The following is a 23,763-nucleotide window of genomic DNA, read 5'->3' on the forward strand; positions in this document are numbered from 1 at the left end:
TGTGTGTGTGTGTGTGTGTGTGTATGTATGTGTGTGTATATATATATATATATAATGTATATGTGCTCTCTGACTAGGATTGGTGGAGGTGGGTATTTATCTTTGAAGCCACGATGGAAGATAGATATCCATCTCTATTTTTTTATATATATATATATATATATATATATATATATATATATATATATATATATATATATATATATATATATATATATATATATATATATATATAGTGTGTGTTTTCCCTATTATATTCTATAATTGACAATAATTTCTTTGTATTTCATCAGTGTTAGAGCGGTGTTAATATTGGTCCTAAATGCTGGCAAAGCATGTTGGGATATAACATATTCGACCCCTAGTGGGACACCAGCGACCAGTATAAAGCTAATTGCATATGCTGTCAATTTATTTTTATTGAACATCTTTTCTATTATATGTAATAAAGAATTATACAATTTTTTTTTATTCTATATGTACGTTTGACCATTTGAGCACCTCTATAATCCGATCCTCTCATTTCCACTACCTTCTTTAAGTTTAAGCATTCATTTTCTTAGAAAAGAGAACCTCGCATGAAGCTTCATCTTTAAACTCAAAGAAAATTAACATTCAAAATTAACATGAGGTACATGATATCAGTGGTGATATTCTATACCATAGACTGCTGTACACTGCCCAAGTTAAGTACATTCCCTGAGGTAAGTAACAGCTATGCATATCCCCTTTGTTGTAGAGATAGACGTTGGGTGTTAATTTGTCCCAGCCTCCTGGTAGGCTGTTGACCTCACAGGGAAACTGCCAATTTATTCAAATATATGGTGGTGATTAATATCCCTGATGTAGACATTAGAAATGTTGAATTGCCCTTTCCATGCATAGCTGTTACTTAACTCAAAGTGTACTTGCCTTGGAGTGTGTAGCCATATGGTATAGGGCAGTGATGGCGAACCATGGCACCCCAGATGTTTTGGAACTACATTTCCCATGATGCTCATGTACTCTGCGGTGTAGTTGAGCATCATGGGAAATGTAGTTCCAAAACATCTGGGGTGCCAAGGTTCCCCATCACTGGTATAGGGTATCACCACTGATATGACATTATGCCATTGTCTTGCAGGGGTTGTTTTTTTTTTTGTTTTGTTTTTTGTTTTGTTTTTTTGTTTTTTTCAAAGTTGCTGTTTACTATCGCTTTAAAGAGGACCTCCAGGCTCCCCCCCCCCCCCCCTTTTAAAAAAAATGAAAAAGCCAGCAGCAACAAATACTGTAGCTGCTAACTTTTAATATTAAGGCACTTACCTGTCCAGGCATCCAGCGGTGTTCCCACCTGAACCGATTATCCAATCAGCTTTTGGGTGCTGGCGCCGCCATCTTGACTAAGGGAAACTGACAGTGAAGGCTTGACACTTTGCAGCTGGTTTCCTACTGCACATGCATAGTCCTTCCATTTTTTTTTTGTGTCCTGCTCCCAAGCATTGTCTAGATATTGACGGAGCTATCAGAGTTTACCTCAAAGCCACATCTTCCATAAGAAATACAAGTTTTCTTTCTTTTGTAGTCAGGGCCTTGCAAAGGACATCCTGGACATTCTGACAGCAAGCCTCTTTACCTAGCTTTGCAAAGCTCCTCCTAGTTTTCAGTTCTTAGCTTCTCCAAGTTCTATCGGGTGGACATCCAAACGTCAATGGATGCAACTTTTGGCTGAAAGAATTTGAGTTGGGTCTGTTGACCCTTTTTATTGGGCCTGTTGGCACAGTTTCGTTTTCCTTGTTGTTGCCCACTCTTCTTATTCATTACTTGGGTACTACTTTCTATGAATATCCACCCTGTGTATTGTAAAGTACAATTAAGATAAGAGAAATTTTTACTTGTAAATTCCATATCTTGGAGTCTAGTACAGGACACACTCCCTTCTGCATTGCTTGCTTAAAAAACAAAAACAAAAAAAAAAAACATATGTCAGGGATATGCAATTAGCGGACCTCCAGCTGTTGCAGAACTACAAGGTCCCATGAGGCATAGCAAGACTCTGACAGCCACAAGCATAACACCCAGAGGCATGATGGGACTTGTAGTTTTGCAACAGCTGGAGGTCCGCTAATTGCATATCTCTGCTATAAACCAGGGTCTATGGTTATCCAGCCTCTGTACTGTACTGGATGTACTCCAAAATATGGCATTTACAGGTAAGTCAAAATTCCTCTTATTCTTCCATCACACTGTCTCAAGTCCATCAAACATAGGAAATACCTCTCTATTGCCTGGACTGGGTCCAAGCTATTTGTGTTCATTTGAATGTTACAGCCTTCTACCAGTTTTGCAGATGTTACCAACTACCTAGTCATCTGTGATACCTTTTACCAAGTTTACAAAGTTGTTGCAACTTTGGATGCCAGTTTTTGATACAAGGTGCTCCTGGAGGTGATGTCTGTTCCTGCCTCAAGGCTTCATGGGTGCAGGTTTTTTGCTATTGCGCTCTCCCCTCCTTTTAGGTGTTGCTTTTGGAAGTCCCAAACATGATAGAGAGAACTGTGTCAGTCAACCGTGAAATCCGTTTCTTTGATTTCATTGATCGACACAGCACTGCCTTTTTTTTAAGCTGTTGCCAGAGGCGTAACTATAGGGGGTGCAGCAATCGCGACCTCAACTGGGCCCTGTGATGCAGGGGGCCCATGCAGCCCCCTCTACATATGGCCGGCAGCAGCATAGGCAGCTAGGGGTACCAGTACACCATGCACATGGGTGGCTGGAGGTGGAGGGTGACTAGCAGAGCTCCATGCTCGACTATCGCACTGGCTGCTCTTTAGTTGTGCATTCCCCGCATGACCTGTGTCCTGGGCTGGCTACTCAGAGTACCCCTCTCCTGCTCCATGCATTGCCGCTCAGTCGGATGTCTGTTCTCCCCAGCCAGAGTCCCCCCCCCCCCCCCCAAGTCCGGCCCACACTGCACTGCATACTTCTCCCGGGTAAACAAACTTTAAGCACACAAATGCAGTGCAGCCCTATGAGACCCGGCTCCCCGGAGGACACTGCAGGCTTGTCTGCCAGCCGCCCTCCCCTGGGGACAGGGACCCCTTCTCACCTGGGGGCAGTAACTTCATCTGTCCTGGAGAAAAGGACCTCATCTCTTCTGGGGACAGGTACCCCATCCTGCCTAGGGACAGTCCCCCAATGGGACACCTAAAAAAAAAAAAATAATAATAATAAAAAAAAAACTGATACCAGTGGTGGAACTCCGGGGCTCACAAAGGTCATACCTTTGACCACGCCCTGGAGTTCCACCGCCGGACTCGGAGGGAAGGGCCCTGGCTGGGGTTCAGGGGGGGGGGGGCATTCATGGATTCTTGCATCAGGGCCCTGAAGGTTCTAGTTACACCACTGGCTGTTGCCTATATATGTTGGAGTGTTTTATGTCCATTTTATGGCGTAACTAATAAACCAAGCTTTGCAATGTTTGAGCATTTCATACTTGCTGTTAGAAGGAATTGCTAGAAAGCATGCTTTACTTATTTATTGCCTGGAATAAGAATGGCCATGTGTTTTCTTTAATCTACCTGTGGCAAATGAGACTTATGATGCAGCACTATATGTGTTTAGTACTTTTTTGTGCCTAAAGTAAACTGTTTCAGAACAATGATACAGAAAAAAAAATTGCAGCCTGCATTACAGAACAATTTTTCTTGAAATAAGATTTTAACTCTAGCAAAGGCTATTACAATTTCAAACGAACGTGAACTGATGTATTACAAATACCCACACTTGGGGGATTATTGGAACCATACAGGATTAAAAATTCACTTTCTGCCTCTAATAAGGCAAATGTCCATGCCTGATGCAAAGATGCAACACAGATTCATCTACATGACAGAGCTGCACATGCACAGAAGATGTCTGGTTCAACACAGCACATTGCACGTTATGCTGCATGCCATGCAAAAATATGCTGTATTTCTGCTACTAGATAGATTTGTGGAGTTACTGCCCTGGGGGTAACCATCTTAAGTGTAGATAAATATAGCACTAACATTTAAGACAATCCTTTGTGTGCTGTAAGTGTTACTACTACTACTGCTCCTGATGACAAGGTCTACTCCTTTATCCTGGTGCTTGATATAGAATCAGATATGTCTATAATGCCTGAGGAAATATACCAGAAGAACCTTGCAAATTAACCACTTAATGCACCTACTCTAAATATAGTTAGTTATTTTAGAGACCATATTCCTGTGCTTGGTTGCTTGCCAGTAACTGTAAAAAAAAAAAATCAATTGACTAAATTCCACATTGAAGACTAACAAAATGAATGGCCTTACTTATCTAGGGAGAGGTCATCGGGTTCCAAAAAAACCTCCAGAAGAAAACGCGGATATATCTGCATATATCTCATGCATAAATCATGGTATTTGAGACTGTGATCTCAATAATGTGGGCACAAAATCACTTCTCACCAGTAGTTAATATATATAACGTTAAATGGGGAGGGAATAGGACACACTCCAACACAGTACTTGCATACAGGTGGGATATATGGTGGACGTAATGAAATTATAGTCCAAACCACACCCGCTAATTCTCCATCTCATTCCTGTTGCTATTCAGTATGCCACTGTGTATGGCAATCAAACAAACAGAAGTAAACAACTCGCCACAAAACCATGTGAAGCCAAACAAAAAGGTGAGAAAAATAGTGGACCTGAAAAAGAACCGAAGACCCTAAATGTTTTCCTCTAATTAGCGCTTTGTCAGGGGTGCCAATAAATATGCATCAAATTGTCACATGGCAATTTTTGGGACCTAATGACTTCTTCCTTTTTAAGTGCATAACAGCACATACAACAACTACATGAAGAAATACAGTCCTAGAAGTTAGCTCTATTCCATGGGCACTTACCTGTCCCAGGGTCCAGCGATGCGGGGGAACGAAGCCCCCCCTCGTTCTCCGCTCGCAGCGCCAGCATTCTTACTGTGGGCACCCGGCTGTGGCTTCACAGCCGGGCACCGACTGCGCGAGTGGCGCTGGGCGCCATGATACACGTGAAAGGTCCCAGATGACTGTGCGGTGTGAGGGGAAGTGATGTCACCAGCCCGGGCACTGAAGGAGGCAGACTACGAGGGACCCCCTAGCAACAGGCAGTAAAAAAAATAAAATTTTAAAATTTTCTTTTTTTTCTTTTTTTTTTATGAATTTTCAGCAATTTTTTATTTTTTTGGTGGCAACACCACTTTAAGCTTCTCTGTGAAATAAGCTGTTTCCAAAGAACTTAAAGGAATTTTACACTTTTTAATGTTTTGTTTTAACTAGGTATTAGTGTAGTTGTATCCCCTAGTCTTTGTTTCCTAAACCTTGTAATGATGGACTCGCATGTTCTGGCTGCAGTTTCTAATGTCATGGGCGATTCACCTAGCTTGTCCCTATTCGTAAAAGGCGCATGTAACCTAGCTTGTACCTATTCGTGAAAGGGACATGCAACTTCTTGTTTTGGGTCATACCGCACATTGCTGCACAATCCATAACTTGTCATTGTCTGTGTTGCATCACAAATCTGGCAGTGCTAATGTGATGAGACTGCACGGTGACCTCTCTTATTTGTTTGGCCTATTTGTATCTGTTTCAGATCCAACCCCTGTTTAGCTCTCAATTTCACTAGACCGACACAGCAATTCTGGCATATGTAGTTTCTCACAGGAAGTGCCAGTTCTTAGACTACAAACGGATCTCATGCATTTACCTGTGCAGTGCCATGCTGCATGCCTCATGTTTGAACACAAACTTCTGACACAGGAATGTGAAGATTTACTTTACTATAGAATGTATGTACAATGCAAGAAATGACACCATGAAACTACATGATCAGCGCACATCTAATGCGGATGAAAAATAAAAGTTGCAGGTAGGAAGGTATATAATGTCTTTTTAAAATACTAGAACACAACCTTATTGAAAAACTGATGCATCTGAATGGGTATTTTCTTTTGTCTTGACAATGAAGAAAACGAGATGTATTAGACTGTGTTTGGCCTATGTGAAACACTTAAAGCTGCTGTTCATTGTCTCCCCTTACCACATATTGAGGGGAAAAAAACTGTAATATGAGGTGAATATGTGGTCTTCATACCTCTGACCTAGATGTTACAGTATATAGATGTTACATGTATTATGCATTCTTTGGTTGTTAGTTTCTGTTCATGTTTTGATATACTCAGAAGCCTGCCTGTGTATTATGGATGCCTAAACTTGTTAAAAAAATAAAAATAAAATAATAATTACGCTACCTCCCAGACTGCAGGACACAACACTGACCTTATAATAAACACCGTAATCCTAATGCAAAAACTGTGTAAGTTCCTGTAGCTTTTAGAATGCAGCCAGATGCTCCGCAGGTTTGTTTTTCCATGGAATTGTTTAATTAATCAAATGATCTGAGTCAATAATTATAATGCTGTGGAATCCAATAAAGTTCCAAGAATCCTTTTAGCAGATTCAATAAAGTTTGTGGGGACATTGAAAAACACAACATGTTCTCTGTAGTCACCTTTCCAGCCTATTCTTTTCATTGGCACAGTGTAATAAGCTTGTAAAATGAGATCCTCCTTATTGAAGGTTAAATAGCAGAGCTCTTCTCAACACACAAAACACATTGCTGTAACCCGCAAGGAAAGAAATATGATATTTTCCTGATGCTAGGGTCATGCTTGAGAAGTGTTTGTCACCAGAAGTTTTTCCTTTTTTTTTTTGTTGTGGTTGAAAGCAATTAGTGGTTGTTCTTGTAATGAGCAAAGGGTTCCTTTTGAAAGCAAGCTAATTCCAAGTTTTCCCAGGCAGTTCCTAGATATACTATATTGTGCATATATTATTATTTTATTATTTTGTGTAACGTAAAAACAAAAAGGAGCTTTGGCCAGTTCAAATTAATGACTTACTGCCATTCCCTTGAACTGGATTCAATCGAGACCATGCCATTTCATAGACTCCACCACTTATCATGATGATGTAAATTCTTTTTAGAAATGTGCTCCTAGAGGCAGCATGCTATATGCTATCAGTTGTTTCTGGTACATATCAGATTCAGAGATCAACATTTTTTATATAAAGAAAAAAAAAAGAGCGCTAAAACACGGTTTTGCAGATTTTTAGACAGGATTATATTATGCATGCCAGACTCCCTTGTCATAGACAAGAAATTTGATACAAGCTACCTACTCCTGCTGTCACTAATGCCGCGTACACACGAGCGGACTGTATGGCGTACTTAGTTCGTCAGACAATCGGACGGACAGTCCGTCGTACTTTCGACTGAACGGACTTGACCACACACGGATGCACAAACAGTCCGTCGAAAACTTGCGCGATGACGTGTACAGCACGTACGACAGGACTAGAAATAGGAAGTCCAAGACACAGCAAAGCACCCTTCCGCCGTGTAAATCCTTTCTGGGCATGCGCCATTCTTAGTCCGTCGAACTAGCATACTGACGAGCGGATTGTCCGCTGAAACCAAAGTACGACGGACAGAATTTCGAAAAATCCGAAATTCTTAGTACGCCGGACTGCACGCTGAAAAAGTCAGCTGAAGCCCACACACGAGCGGATTGTCCGCTGAAATGTGTTTCGACGGACTAAGTACGCCATACAGTCCGCTCGTGTGTACGCGGCATAAGACATTTAGTAGCAGCATGCTTTTTGGATCACCTTTCATAATGGGTTAAACAAAAATTAGCCTTTTATTGTACAAAAACAGCAGATAATCACTACTATTAGGGTACTAAAGGTTGATTTAGTTGACCTTTTCAAGAACACTGGTTACTTAAGTGATTTGGTAACCGGTCGCGGGCCATAATATAATGAATTAGTTCAGTGCTTCAAGTTTTTTTTATTTTTAAATAGCATAATGAAGATTGTTTAAAATCATTTTATGTGGGACCGATCCCCATTGGAGGTTTACACACTGTTTTAAGCACAATTACAGAAATGGCTCTTTTTTTTTTTTTTTTTATTAACCAGATCACCATTAATACCACTTTCATGCTATGGCAGCCAAAAAAGCTCAGAACCAGTGTTGCCGCTTTCAATAGATCAGGGTCTTTGCAGCCATCCCTAGAATTGTCAAAACAAGGACACTGGAGAATCAAAAAAAACAGACCAGGGAAGCGCATGCCCTACTAGTGCGATGAGCTTCTTTATTAAGCAAAGATAAAATTTCACCATGCAATTTCATGCTGCCAGAATGACACAACGTTTATCACACAACTGAGAATCCACCTTCAGAACCCATGTATAGATGCCACTAGATGTAATCCAATCGGCTAAAGGCTCATCTGTTTGTGTGTTAGAGAGAAAGATAAGGGCAGGGAGCCGGCTGCATTAGTGGCTTTTGTATGACGACCACCAGGATTATAGAGGACCAGCAATTATTCAGTAGAGTGGTGTGCACCTAAAGGAGGCTGTGCTGGTTGCTATAGGTTAGAGGTTGTGGGCCACATCAGAAGGCTGTGTGAGCCACAGGTTAAGCATGCAAGGTCTAGGGAGAATCCCTCTTCCCGAACTACACTAATGAAAATAAATTGACATCAAAATAGAACGTAGAAAAAATCCTAAAAATGGCAATGCTGTGCTTAAAGCGGAACTAAACCCACCAATTTAACCATTTCAAAACTGTTACATTCCGACATGTGTTAGTAATGTAACTAACTGTTGCACCGTGACAGTTGAAGATCGAACCGAGGTGAAGATGGCGGCTTCCTTGGCTGAAAACAAAAGGAAGGTTTAGTTCCGCTTTAATCACCCTTTCCTACTGCTGTATTGTAAGGAAAAGGTCAGTAGGTAGATGTCTTTTCTGGAGTGACGCTTATAAACAACATTTCAGAAATAGCCCTTAGATGGCGGGTATGCCTATTCTGGTGGACTGAGCCACCCTTGGTAGGCTTGATTCACAGGCATGGTGTACAGTGCCTTTCAGAATGGCTCAGCACCTGATCTCTGTGATTGGTCATAGAAGTGACCAATCGGTGTTCTCAAATGTACATATTTCTGTTTACATTTGAACCCTCCCCTTCCTCTTCCAATGGGGGGAAGGTGAGAAATAGGAACTAATGAATGAGTCATTCATTAGTAACTGGTATGAACACAGATCTCAGCAGCAACAGTAAGGATGTTTTTTAACCCTTTCACTACCTCTTCTCTCCTACACATCTAAACTCAGTCTTGTCACTCTGTGATCTTTGATTACCCAGTGACCTTAACCCTTTGTCTCCAATATCCTGCACAATCCCCTCATATCCATCCCTCCACTGTATGTGACCAGTACATTAATCCCTTGACCTCCTCCAGCCTCTGTGCAAGTTCTGTATGCCTTGTATTTAGTGCACCATTACCAAGCTCCATGTTTTAACCTCATGAATAATACCTGCATGTTTCTTACCAAAAAATTGTGGCAAAAATAAGGTCACCTAATAGTGTCAGCTTTCCAAAAAGGGTTAATTTTGGTGGTGTTGCTATAGTTCTGGCAATTTTATTTTAAAGTTTTTTTTTCAAAGTTTTTTTTCTTTTTTTTTATTATATATAAAACAAATACTGTACATATATTTAATTCTATATATAGTAAAGCTTTATCTGGTGCAAAAAAGGGTTTAATATTCATTTTGTTAGTGTTACAAGCGTTAGTATTAGTGGCCAAGTAAATGTAATAAAGTACCTAATAAAAACACTAATGCTTGACCCAGTCTTGAAATAATAAAAATACAGTACTTACTAGACCATGGAGTCCAATGTCGTCTTTCTTGAAGCAAAAGCTTTCTTTGCCCTACCTCTTCAGTACAGCAATCTTTAATTAAGACCTGTTCCATGTGCAGACACGGGGACTCTGCGACCTGGCAAAGACCGCATGGCATGCGGTACACTGCAATGGGAATTTTAATGCTACATGACTTGCCTGTTGCTCTCTAGTGTATGTGGATTGGGCTACCATCCACTTCAACCACAAACTAAACACTTGGCTTGCAGTTGCAGCGCAGTCCCACAATTAAAGTTGCCGTAGCTGCTGTCTGATCGCAATTTATCTACATAGAATGTCATGTCACTAATGTGCACTTTTTTTTTCTCATAGATGAGTACCATGCCAGGATTACCTACAAGACCTTGCTTTTATGACATTGACCTTGATCCTGACACTGAAGAAGTAAAAGGGCTATTCTAAGCAAACCTCAGGTACACCAAATTTTTTATTTTAGTGTGTATTTTTATTAAATGTTTTTCCATGTGTATATTAACTACTTCAGCCCCGGAAGAACTTAACCCCTTCCTGACCGGGATATTTTTTGCGATACGGCACTGCGTCGCTTTGACTGACAATTGCGTGGTCGCGTGACGCTGTATCCAAAATTGACGTCCTTTTTTTTCACACAAATAGAGCTTTCTTTTGGTGGTATTTTATCACCTCTGCGGTTTTTATTTTTTGCGCTAGAAGCAAAAAAAGAGACTGTTTTGAAAAAAATGTATATTTTACATTTTGCTATAATAAATATCTCCAAATGTTTTTAAAAATCAAATTTCTTTATCCGTTTTGGTCAATATATATTCTTCTACATATTTTTGGTAATAAAAATCGCAATAAGCGTATATTGATTGGTTTGCGCAAAAGTTAGTGTCTACAAACCATGGGAAAGATTTTTTTTATTATTTTTTTTTTTTTTACTAGTAATGGTAGAGATCTACGATTTTTTTGGGACTGCCACATTGTGGAGGACAGATCGCACACACTTGACATATTTTTGAAGACCATTGACATTTATACACCAATCAGTGCTATAAAAAATGCACCGATTTACTGTGTAAATGGCACTGGCATGGAAGGCGTTAAGACTAGGGGGCGATCAAGGGGTTAACTGTTCCCTCAGTGTGTGTTCTAACTGTAGAGGGAAGGAACTGACGAGCGAAGAAGACTGATCGTTTTTCCTAGCTAGTAGGGACACACGATCTGTCTCTCCTCTCCTCACAGAACAGGGATGTGTGTGTTTACACACACACGTCCCTGTTCTGGCTCTCGTGCCTGCCCGGCAGTCATTGCGGCCAAGCGCATCAGTTCCCCCGCAGTGCAGTATGACTGTGACTGGTCGGCAAGCGGTTACGTAATTTACTGTGTTTTTAAATGGGAAAAATAGTTTTTGTAGTCTGGAAAATTAGAGGAATCCTCCACATTAATGTATACTGTATGTGATAGAGGGTACATTAAGTGCATAGATTAAACGTATCTTTTCTTTATGGTTTCACGTACTTCTCAATTTTGCCAAATTGTTGATGATTTTAGAATTGGCTTGTCCTGGGCTGACATGTAGGAGGATCAGTGAGATTCATAAGTGCAGGCTACAATCCTCTCTTCTGTGATTCACAAAACCCCAATTTCTACATTAGCATTGAGTTGCCCTTTAAAGCAGCAATGAATTTCAAGATTTTGTATATGATTTATGTAGAAGATTTACTAATTGCTTTAAATATGAGAGAGACATATTCCAACCTTGTACACCTCAGAACAGTGACCCAGGTTCCCAACATTTTAATGACAAAATGCTCACCTTCCCCTGGGGCTGCAAGAGCATCCTGGACCAAACTAACTCCATACACTTAAGCACGCATTGTGGCTCTTAAGCCTCGTACACACGATCATATTTTTGGCAGGGAATTGTGTGATGAGACTAAGTACACTCCATCAGACAATTGTTGTCCAACTTTCCGCCAACAAATGTATAGCAGGCTAGTAAATTTTCAGCGGATAACGGTCTGTTGTCAGATTTTTGTATCATGTGTACACAGGTCCGACACACAAGTCCAAAGTACAAATACGTATGCTCGGAATCAATGCTCACCAAGCATGACATTAGCAGAAGGTGCCAAAAGGGTGGTGCTCAAGAGCTGAAATTCCAAGAAAGTACATCACTATGTTCGTGTTTGTTGGCCGACAATTGTTTGCCGTTAGTATGAAAGACAAAATCCAGGTTCACTCCCTTCGGACAAAAGTCTGATGCTCTTTTTTTTTTTTTCTTCAAAATTGTCGCTCTTTTTTTTGTTTATAGTGCAAAAAATAACAGGTGATCAAATACCACCAAAAGAAAGCTCTATTTGTGGGGAAAAAAAGACATACATTTTGTTTGGGAGCCACGTCGCACAACCGTGCAATTGTCAAAGTGGCGCAGTGCCGAATCGCAAAAGTGCTCTGGTCTTAAGCGAGCAAAATGGTCCGGTCTGAAAGTGGTTAAGCTGTTTGTAACATGAAACATGATTTGGCATCACTGTAAGATTGGTCAAAGCAGTGAAAGTTGCAACTCAACGTTTCCAAATGCAAAACAATGCACTTGGGGATTAAACATATTCTGATAGAGTACAGTATTGGGGATACAATGCTGGCCAAAACTAAAAGGAAAAAGATTTGGGAGTACTTTTCTTCGGTTTGTTGCCAAATGAGCAAACTGTGTGACCAGGCAGTAGGGAAAGTAAATGGAATTCTGGGGTGCATCACTAGAGGGATCACCAGCAAAAGGAAGGGGGTTTTCATTCCAAAAGTGCAAAAGTATTCACCCCCTTGGCATTTTTTGTGTTTTGTTTTGTTTCCTCACAACTTGGAATTAACATGGATTGTTTGAGGATCTGCATCATTTAATTTACAGAACATGCCCACAACTTTGACGATTTTTTTCTTCATGATTTTTAATTGCTGCCATGTTTCCTTTACATTGAGCGATCAGCTGGTTTTCTGTGTGCCCTGTTCAAACGTCCACACAGCTATCAGCTGCAGGGCGGTGTGAAAAAACTAAAACATTTCTGTATTTGTCTGCACCACTCCACAGCTCTCTGTGTCACCTTGCAGTGCATGGAAATGTATAGCTTGTCACATTGTGACATTCCTTTAAAGTTCAGAAAAAAACAGGGGAAAACGATGCCTTGCGTGGTAAAAACACTACTCCTACCAAAGCCTGATAGCACAATTACTACCTGCAGCGAAAAACTAGGTTTCCTGACACTCTATGTCAGCATATGTGTGGGTTAACCCTGCCTCCACTCCTCCCCTTTCGGACCCCTCTCCCATCAATGTTTGCTCCAGGCCAGCGCCCGTGTTCCATTTTGTCCTCCACTTGAGGACCAGTTTGGTTTTTCATCTACCTAAAGTTTTTTTTCTCTGCGATCAAGACCGGCTGGTGGCGACTGGGAAGAGAGGTCGTGACACTCCGATAAGCCCTGACTATTAGGGTATGGAGCGAGCTAAACAGAAGATACTCTGATAAGCCTTTCTATTACCAGGGTATGGAGTGGGCAAGAGAAGGAGGCGCTGGAAGAGCTAAAGCCTGGCCATTGGCAGGCAAGAGGTGCAATGGCCAGATAACCCAGCTGTTAGCGGGTGGCCTTATCTTTATATTACATATTCCATGGCAGCAGTTTATGTGTTTGTTTATCTGTTTCTTCTCTGGCTCTAATGTCTTCCAGTCTATGGCAGCTGGAGCGCATTTGCTCCTGCCCAGGTACCCAGTGCATGGGCACTGCGGGCAGTGGTGGCATCATTTCAGTAGAGAAATTCAATTGGCGGTCAGTACTGTTAATGTAGAGATTTCTCTGTAGGCAGCTTGCAGCAGTTTCCCTAAGTGCTGTGTGCAATCATCACAGGATATGGTCTGCATTAACAGCCTTGTATTCTGTCTGATTGATTCTGCTATGATTTGATCACCTGTGCAAGTTCGGTCTTTCTGTGTAGTTTCACACTGCGGATGTATCGCTGCCCCGCTGTGTGGCCAGCCCTGGTGTAGCAGGTATGAGTGGGTGAGTTTAACCCTTTCTTTTCCTTGCTGACCTGGGTACTCTGAGTTCTTTAACCATTTCCTTTCTATCATATTTTTTGCTTTTCTGAGCCTTTCTATGTTAGGTTGACAATATACGGCACAAGCTGGTAGACCTTATTAGGTCACAACATTGTTCTTCAGATGTATTTGTCATAGATCACCATCAAACTCCAGCCTTAATAGCAGAAGCTCTGAATCCTCCTGTATGCACCCACCGCTATGTCAGCTGCTCCAAGGAGGGAGCCTGCTGGGGATGCGGGACTCCAGTCCCAGAGTGCAAGTCTCTGTGTGATCCATACTAAGCCCAGGCGGTGGTGTTTTCCAGCAAATGGAATCCCTAGTGAGGCACGTGGCACAATAATCCCTTAACGAGTGGGATACAAGCCGCACATGAAGTCCAACAGCCATTGTGGTGTGTTCTCCCACTAGGATGAAAAGAGAGAACTGGAACTGTCCCAACCAAGGTAGAGTCTCTGCAAAGCAAGAGGAAGTTCTGTAAGCACCTTTTGGGCTCCATTTCCACTAGTGCAACTTGTCATGCGACTTTGGACACATTGTATCACTTGTCTGGTCACAGCCCATTGAGTTCAATGGCACCCAATCTATGCAACTTAGAGTTGCAGTGACTTGAGGGGTTCCTACGCTACTTTGATGTGACTTTTGGTGCGACTTTTGATGCAACTTTGATCCAGAGACTGTAAAGTTGGATCGGGGTCGCAGTCTGAATCGCACAACTTGGAGACATAGCCGTAGAGAGAGTGTTCTAAATTCTCATTCTTAAAACTAGGGGACATAATTTTGGATAAGTGGGCATGGTTGCAAGACATCCCTCCATTTTGAGTAAGATGGCCAAGCCCTATCCATTCCAAGATAATAATGTGAAGCATCTAAAGGATGCCTCTCTAAATGGATGAGGCAAGCAAGCATGTCGCTATACCTTGGAAAATGCAGTGAATAGCCCGAAAGTCGGCCTGGGCTCTTGTGGCCATATCTAAAAGGATGGAAATGTGGATGGAGAATGTGGACAAAGTATACAGGAGCATTTTTAGAAACTCTGTAGGTCAGTTTCGCATCTGGTGTTGGTTTCCATAAGGCTCCAAATAACATCAGCCGCATAGCGGCATTGGTTATGCTCTCTTCAGTTACAGCAAATTGCGTGTTATGGCTGGGGCCTGGGCTTGCTGTTCCAGCCTCTAAGAGGCGCAATGTAGCATTCCTTTTTAGAGAGCTTTATCTTTTGGCAAGCTGGATAGCACTGTAACCCTGGCCACAGCTGGCAAGTTGGGGTCCTACCTCAGGACCAGCGCTGGCTAGGCCAGAAGAGGACAGTCTAGTGAACAAAGTTCAGAGCATCCGAGGATCGCACATTTTTACAGACCAGGTCAAGATTTTAGGTAGAGCTGGTAAAGGGACCTAATATCCCCTCAGAAGTATGCTAAAGCTTTCATTCGGAATTCAAGAAGCGACAGACAATTGGAACGTCAAAGTGGTCCTTTCGAGACATGCATGGACCATCAGAGGTCCTCCATCCTGATTCGTTTCCATGGATTTTGCCTCTTGGTGAGGTAAAGAAAGCGTATAAAGATGTGTGGCAATAATGAACCACCCCAAACCTGTGCAAATGGTAAATCAAATATTCAATAATAGTGACAATGAGAGCAGCTTGTTGTAAATGGAGAATAAATGAAGAAAAAATCAATGAAAATTTTTTTAACCATGCGCGAGCTAAAAAAACGGAAGAAAGTTATGAAAAAAAAACTTACTGCGCCCAGGAGGGGAACATTGACCCCCCCAACCCTCTTTGAGGGTTGTTACATTGTTTTTATCGTTGTATAACGTCGAGTGCTGAATTACGTAATATAAAAGATAGATACTGGTATTCAAAAAAAGAAAAGGATAAGAAATATAAAATATGAAAGTATAAAATAAATTTAGAAGGGGGAAAAAAAGGGAAAAGAAAAACTTTAATACAGTATGGTTTCTAAGTAACACATGTAGGTCTTATGTTTCATTGTGTACCAATTTACCCATTTTTCCCATATTTTTTGGGCGTCGATGCATATAACATCTCGTACGTTGCGTGAGTGTTAGTTGTATTGATTACTTCATGAAGAGACGGGGTTTGTTGATCTCCCCAATGGCGTATTGTTAAACGTACGTTTAAAAGAATGTGCACAGCTATAGTCCTATATTCTGGTGGAATTAAGTCTATATCTAAGAATAAGATTGCATTTCCCGATGACATGGGTACTTTAATATTTAATACTTGTGAGATTACGCCATAGACTGCTTTCCAAAAGGAGATAATAGTGGGGCAAGACCAGAGTATATGGTACAATGTTCCCACAGCACCACAGTTCCTCCAGCAAGTATTGGAACTTTGTGGTGAGAATTTAGCTATTCTATGGGGTGTCGGATACCATCTGAGGAGGATTTTCTGCGATAATTACCATAAGTTTACACTCTTTGTTGCAGCGTATGTGATGTGTAGTGCCTTTCTCCATTGCTCCAGGGAGTAAGAGGTATCCAAGGCCTTCTCCCAGGCAATCATATGAGTTTTTAAGGGTATATCTTTATTTTATAGTATATTATAGAACAACGATATACCCTTAATCTTAATGGTAGGGTTTGTATAGTAGTTGAGTACTCTCCATGACATCTCAATATTTGTTTTCAGGTTGGAGTGTAGTAGCTGTGTAATTCTATGGTATGTGTAATATTCTGAATTAAGCCACGTACACACGGGGCGGACTGTCTGGCCAACTTAGTCCATCAGACAATCCGACGGACAGTCCGTCATACTTTCGAATGAACGGACTTGACCACACACACCACTTTTTGAGCGGACTAATACGGCGTACTAAGTCCGCCATACTATCCGCCCTACTTTTGAAATGAACGGACTCGCCCACACACGCGGAGGAAAGTCCGCTCATTTCGAGCGCGTCTCCAGGTAGGCGGGGCCCGCGAAGGAGACGTCGCTGGCCCCGCCGCCTGGTATGGACTTGAAGGGGAACCCCAACGCCGAAAAAAATCGGCGTGGGGGTCCCCCCCAAGTCCACAACAGACCCTTGTCCGAGCACGCTACCCGGCCAGCCAGGAAAGGGGGGCGAGCGAGCGCCCCCCCTCCTGAGCGGCCCCCCCCCCACCCCAAAGCACCTTCTCCCCATGTTGATGAGGACAAGGGCCTCTTGCCGACAACCCTGGCCATTGGTTGTCGGGGTCTGCGGGCGGGGGGCTTATCGGAATCCGGGAGCCCCCTTTAATAAGGGGGCCCCCGGATACCGGCCCCCCACCCTATGTGAATGAGTATGGGGTACAATGTACCCCTACCCATTCACCTGTAAAATAAAAGTACAAAAAAAAAACACAACACGCGAGATAAAATACTTTATTGCACAGCTCCGGGGGTCTTCCGTCTTCGGGGGTCTTCTCGCCGGACTCCTCCGCTATCTTCTTGTAGCTCTTTTGCTAGCGGAGGAGTCCGGCTTTCTTCCTCGCTGCCGGCCTCTTCTCCCGACTTCGGGGGTCTTGTCCCCCTCTACGGTTCTTCTGCCGGGCCACCGCGCCTTCTTATAGCTCTTTTACAGGCGGTGGCCCGGTCTTCTGTCGCCGCCGCCTTCCGTTCTTCTTCTTCTTCAGGAGATGTTGCCTCGACGATCTCTCCAGCCGGAATGCCAGGGACGCACTGCGCGGCCACTTATATAGGGACAAGGGGAGGTGTCACATGGCTTTATGTCACATGGGTTGGTCACATGGGTTGATGTCACATGGGGACTATGACATCGTAAGGGGGCGGTGTCACCATGTGACACCAACCCATGTGACATAAAGCCATGTGACACTGCCCCATTGTCCCTATATAAGTGGCCGCGCAGTGCGTCCCTGGCATTCCGGCCGGAGAGATCGTCGAGGCAACATCTCCTGGAGAAGAAGAAGAACGGAAGGCGGCGGCGACAGAAGACCGGGCCACCGCCTGTAAAAGAGCTATAAGAAGGCGCGGTGGCCCGGCAGAAGAACCGAAGAGGGGGACAAGACCCCCGAAGTCGGGAGAAGAGGACGGCGGCGAGGAAGAAAGCCGGACTCCTCCGCTAGCAAAAGAGCTACAAGAAGATAGCGGAGGAGTCCGGCGAGAAGACCCCCGAAGACGGAAGACCCCCGGAGCTGTGCAATAAAGTATTTTATCTCGTGTGTTGTGTTTTTTTTTGTACTTTTATTTTACAGGTGAATGGGTAGGGGTACATTGTACCCCATACTCATTCACATAAGGTGGGGGGCCGGTATCCGGGGGCCCCCTTATTAAAGGGGGCTCCCGGATTCCGATAAGCCCCCCGCCCGCAGACCCCGACAACCAACGGCCAGGGTTGTCGGGAAGAGGACCTTGTCCTCATCAACATGGGGACAAGGTGCTTTGGGGTGGGTACGGCTCAGGAGGGGGGGGGGGGGCGCTCGCTCGCCCCCCTTTCCTGGCCGGCCGGGAAAAGTCCGCTCATTTCAAAAGTACGGCGGACTGGCACACACGGGCGGATTGTCCGCCGAAATGCGAGTCCGACGGACAGTATTACGGAAATTCCGAAATACTTAGTCCGCCAGACTGCACGCTGAAAAAGTCAGCTGAAGCCCACACGCGAGCGGACTGTCCGCTGAAATGTGTTTCGGCGGACTAAGTAGGCCAGACAGTCCGCCCGTGTGTACGCGGCTTTAGCTAGGTTGTATTCTATCTGTAAGGACCTGAAGGTTTTTGGAGTAGGACCAATCGTTATAGCGTAAATTTTTTTTCTATCCCCTTTCTACCCAGCTTGAGACATTTAGGTCAGGTATTGTGTGTCAGGCTATAGATGGACATTGATAGTGTGGAGGTTATGGAGTATTTAACAAAGCTCTCCACGCATAAAGTGATGATGTGATCGTGGGAGAAAATCTAGGGGTGTATTGTTGGCTAGTGAGAAGAAAATGGTAAATATCGCCCCCTTTAAGTTGTATATTTTCCAATTCTTTCCATCTGGTATTAGGGCTTTGGGGGAACCATGTTTTATTTTGTGCTAGTATTGAGGCAATGTAGTAGTCTTTAATCACCAACAGTCCCACTCCCCGGCCCTCCTAGTATTGATTAGTTTGGAGAATGCGCACCTTGCCCTCCTTCCCTGCCAGAGATATCTGTTGATCGTAGCTTGGACTTTAATAAAGTGTTGGGTACTGGGATAGGGATGGTTCTAAAGACTGCAAGTCTCCTGCACCAGGATAATTCTGTTTTTGTTTGATCTTGGAGTTTGGAGTGTAGTTTGTCTTAAGAATATGGAGTCATTTGCTTTGAACAGTTCTTCTGTCTTAGGTGTTAAGGTGATGCCTAAGTAATTTATACCAGTGTTGTTCCATGTGTATGGGTATAATTGTTCTATTCTGTGTTTAGTTTTAGGAGGTATTCTGATGCCAAGGATGCATGACTTGGTGTCATTTACTTTGTAGGAGGATATACTGTTAAACATTTTGAGTGTTTGATGTATTGAGGCTAATGGGGTCTCTACGTCTGTGATCATTATTATAGCATTGTCAGCAAATAAACTGATGGTGTGTGTTTAGTTTCTAAACCTATGTCCTGTGATTTGAGGGTGGTTACGTATCTAACCCACCAGGGGTTCCACTAGAAGGTTGAAAATGAATGGTGAAAGTAGACACCCCTGGCAACTACCATTAGCAATGTTAAATGGAGTGGAGAGTGCCCCTGATGTGTAAACCTGGGCAGAGGGCCTGGAATATAATGGCATAATTGCAGACAATATGGTGCCTTGGAATCCAAACGTCTCCAATACCTTGGCAAGGTAACCCCAATGTATCCAATCGAATGTCTTCACTGCATCCAAGGCTAGAAGCAGAGAAGGCGTCCCCTTTAAATTTGCAGAGTGGATAATATTGGGTGTCTTGTGGCATCAGTGGTTTGACGTCCTTTTGCAAGTCTGGATTGGTCCGTATGTATTAGCTGTGGAAGTATGTTTATCAGCCTTAGTGAAATCAGTTTGGCATATAGTTTCAGGTCATTATTAAGTAATGATATCGGCCTGAAATTCTGTGGAAGCGACAGTTCCTTCCATGGCTTAGGCAGTGTGGTTACAAGTGCTCTCAACATTTCTGATGAGAAGGAAGAGGCAGCTGCAGTGTTGAAAATATGGGTTAGGTGGGGTGAGAGGCTGTTCTTGAATGTTTTGAAGTATTCTCCTATGTATCCATCAGGACCTCAGTGTGGAAGTTTTCATGACCACAGCATTGATCCAAACAAATGTCCAAGGATTAGTGGGAAAAAAAGAAAAAGGGCTACCATGGTGAAATATATCGTAATTTTATTCAAAAAGTGGTTTAAAATTGAGTTAAAAACAAGTCTCTATAGCAGCTTTAAACATCCATGTGTTAGAAACACCGTTAGCGTTCCAAACGGCGGAAGTAATGGTGCAAGCCATCCTACGTGTTTCGTCAGCACGCTCTGGCATCATCAGTCCACAATGAATGGTCTCCACATGTGGATGTTTTCAGGTGCAGATGCCCTGATGGATTATGGGAAATGCGGTAGTACATATGCATTTCTTCCAGTCCTGATCAACCTCTGGTTTTCTATGAAGACTCTAAATAGAGGTTGTGGTTGGTTCTGGTTCTTGAGATTGGAGGTCCTCAGCTGCTCTTCCAGAGTCATCTCCCCTCTCCAATACTAGAAGAGTGAACGCAGACAAAGTTGACTGGAGTATCTGGTCAAAGTTGTTCAATACATGTCTGCTGCTGACAGATCATGTGGTGATCTAGAAGTTTTAGATATTCTAGGCTTCCTCCAGTCGGATTTTGACTCGATTGGTCAGCTCCCTCTGAGTTCAAGCGTCAGCTTTATCGGCCTTCACAGGTGTTTTCCAGTCTAGGTATCTTTCCTGTACAAAAATTCAAGGAAGCAGCTAGGCTCAGACCTTGGCATAAGAAGAGTTTTTCCAATGGAGTCTTCCTCTTGTTCTTCTCTCCCCCTTGGGAATTGGAGCGGAGTGTTCTAGGGCTGCCTCCATTAGAGGCCTCCCTGTCAAGTTTGCCTTTTCTCTGTAATCATGTTGGCAGAAAACGCCTTAGAGATTTGTTCACTGGTCATGGAGAACTTTCTTACATTCTTTCCAGTCGACCAATGCTGCTACCTATGCTTACTCAATTCCCAAAGGTGCGTCACTCTTTGTGTGCACCAAGAAATTGTTCAGCCAACCTTAGAGTTCTAACTTGCATTGGAGAGCTGTGGCTTGGTTGGTTAAAGTGCATTTCTAGTGAATAGGGAAACCTGATTTGACTTTTAGCAGTGCTTGCCTTCAATTTTAGGAATCGCTCATATATTTTAAAATCATATCTACAAGATACAGCTTCCTTCAAGCTTCAGAATTCCTGTTCTTTCTTTTGCCAGAAAGCACAGAAAATGTGCCTCATCTAGGGCGATTGCGGAGGATGTTTCTTTGAGTGCAACTCTATAGTGCATCTCTTTTGTACTCGCTTCCTGCGCGGCGTTTCCTGTTCCTGCTGGTTATTCAATGAACATGGCTTCTGTACAGTAATAGCTTGTGCTGAACATGGCCTCTGTACAGTAATAGCTTGTGCTGTCCTTATTTACATAACATGAATTGCCTAGGTCATCCAACAGGCTCACAGAGCCAAGGGCTTGGCTCCTTTGAAGGTAGTGTCTGCTCACTTGACCAGGCGTGGGTCTACATCTAGGGCAGCTTTGTGTCCTGTAGCTCCCAAAGTAATTTGCAGGTTGGCTTCCTGGTCTTCTATGAACACGTTTATGTCCCATTACTGTGTTGAACCAGCTGCCCTATCTTCAGTTACATTTGGTTTACAAGTACTGTCGGTTGACAGTGTTAAACTTTCTTTGCTTAAAGTTTTGCCCACCTGGGTGTGTACAGAGAGTTATTTCCCACACGTATGCTTCCATGGAGTCTGTCAGAAACACTGAAAATTTCCTATCAAATATTGTAATTTTCCAAGTATTTAATAAAAAAATTCAGTTTTTCCTTTGCAGGTAGTGTGAAACTGGCCTTGGCTAAGTCTGTTTATATTAGCATCTGCAAAATTGAATTTCCTTTTAATATTTGATATATTTTTCTGTTGAAAGTCTTGCGGACTGTTTGTTGTTGTGCCTTGATTCTTTTCAGCTGAATATACTAGCAATGGAAACCTCTTGGGGGGGGGGGGATATATAACTCCAGTTAATATTTAGCTGTTTCCACAGCATTTAAAGATTTTTGTCTAAAATGAGCTAAAGAATTGCTTTGTGTCTTTTCATAACCGATTGCAATGGCATCAAATCTGTCTGTAGAAGCCATTTCATGAATCCCTGCATATATCATGTCACTAAAGTACCAGCTACTATAATCTGAGGAATTTTTTCCATTTTACTGTGTGCATTTTCACTTCTGGGGAAAAAGTACAATAAAACTTCTAAGTTGTCAGGTTCATTAACATTGTTGGCAATTTGTGATGGAGACAAGATGAATTTTGCAGTGGTGGGTTTCTTATGTGTTAACCGTGTGGTGCTTCCCTGAACATTAGTGCTAAGTGGCTAGATAAGTTTTCCTGGAGCTATGTCTGTCTGTTTTACCCAGACACTATTATCTGATGTATAATACCAAGCTATAATCCATGCATTCTGTGCCATAAAAATAGTTTTCAGGCATATGACTGTTTTAATTTCAGCTCTTCCTGTAAAAATCATGGTCGTACATAGCTCAGTGAATTGAACCTAACAGTAGCACTGTGCCTGTACCATATTTCCAGGGTTTTCCCCTAATGCCTGTCGGAGGGACTGACCTCTGCCACCTTCTAGAAGAATGCTGTGTTCAGCAGCTGTACTTATGATCTCTTTACAGTAATTCAGGCTTATGCTTATACTTACTCTACATGATGGGATTCTTTACTTTGCATTGCCAATTTCCGATTGACAGCTACTGATAATTCGCCAAAATGGTCCTGGTGTTTTACCAGTTCTGCTTACATTGGTTAGACCTTTAAAACCACAAAAGCCAGAGGTATTTTTGCAAAGGAGTGCATGTTAGTCACTGCAGGTATATTTTCTGGGTTATTGTGTTTTAAATTAGTGATTGATTTACCTGTATTGTATTTTTGGTAAATGTCACATCCGCAGCTTTATAAATATACCCCAAGACTTAGTTATTGTAAACCCTTGCATATAGCTAGTGAAGTGACTGGCTTTGGTTGATACACAAAGATTAAATAAATTCCCTTAAGTTGAACCTGATTATCTTCAGTCTTCAGTCTTCCCTTCTCTACATCTGTTCAAACTCTACAATTTATAAAGCTGGTGTGACCTGTGAGTAAAAAGGGGGCGGAGAGCTGAAATTACACACTGCAGAGCTCAGTAAGGAGGTTTCTGGCACCTGATTGGAGGGAAAGGATGCACCCTCCTTCTCACTGCACACAGGAGCAGAGCTGGAGATCCCTTCCTGTCACTTACTTTTTCATGCTGAGGCTATTCATGCTGACAGCAGAGAATCGAGGCAGCAGACAGAAATTACACTTGGCCCTGGTTCGCATTTATGCTACATGGAAATTTTGCTACTTCACTTGACGTAGCATGGTTTCAAAGAAGCAGGTCAGTGCAATATCAGGTGCTACTTTGATGCCACTTCATGCATAGATGTCTATGCAAGTTGTACCTGAAATTGGCAAAAATAAAAGTGCAGGAACCATTCAAATCTGTGCAGCACCTCAAAGTTGCACCGATTTGAACGGTTCCACTGCTGACAATAGGGTGCGTCATGTGATTTGGAACTGTCGAATTGCGTGACAAGTCGCACAGGTGTGAATTGGGGCTTAGGGGTTAATTTACTAAAATCTGGTACAGCTGTGCATGGTAGCCAATTGGCTTCTAAATTCAGCTTGTTCAATTCATCTTTGACAATAAACCAT

At 42.7% G+C, this 23,763-nt stretch overlaps 1 protein-coding gene across 2 annotated transcripts in view; it reads left to right on the top strand.

Annotated features, from left to right (window-relative positions):
• The window catches only part of MTHFD1L (methylenetetrahydrofolate dehydrogenase (NADP+ dependent) 1 like), a 377,119-nt gene that overhangs the window by 341,443 nt on the left and 11,913 nt on the right, over nucleotides 1-23,763 (top strand). For both annotated transcript variants that reach the window (XM_077486370.1, XM_077486371.1), the window contains exon 27: nucleotides 10,107-10,207. In XM_077486370.1, coding sequence (XP_077342496.1) covers nucleotides 10,107-10,196 — 90 coding nt within the window. In that variant the 3' untranslated portion in view covers nucleotides 10,197-10,207. The remainder of the gene's footprint in view (nucleotides 1-10,106; nucleotides 10,208-23,763) is intronic.

The sequence above is a fragment of the Lithobates pipiens genome, unplaced genomic scaffold, assembly GCF_037356315.1.
Source record: "Lithobates pipiens isolate NorthernLeopardFrog02 unplaced genomic scaffold, aLitPip1_a1.2 Scaffold_18, whole genome shotgun sequence".
Taxonomy (NCBI): Eukaryota; Metazoa; Chordata; class Amphibia; order Anura; family Ranidae; genus Lithobates; species Lithobates pipiens.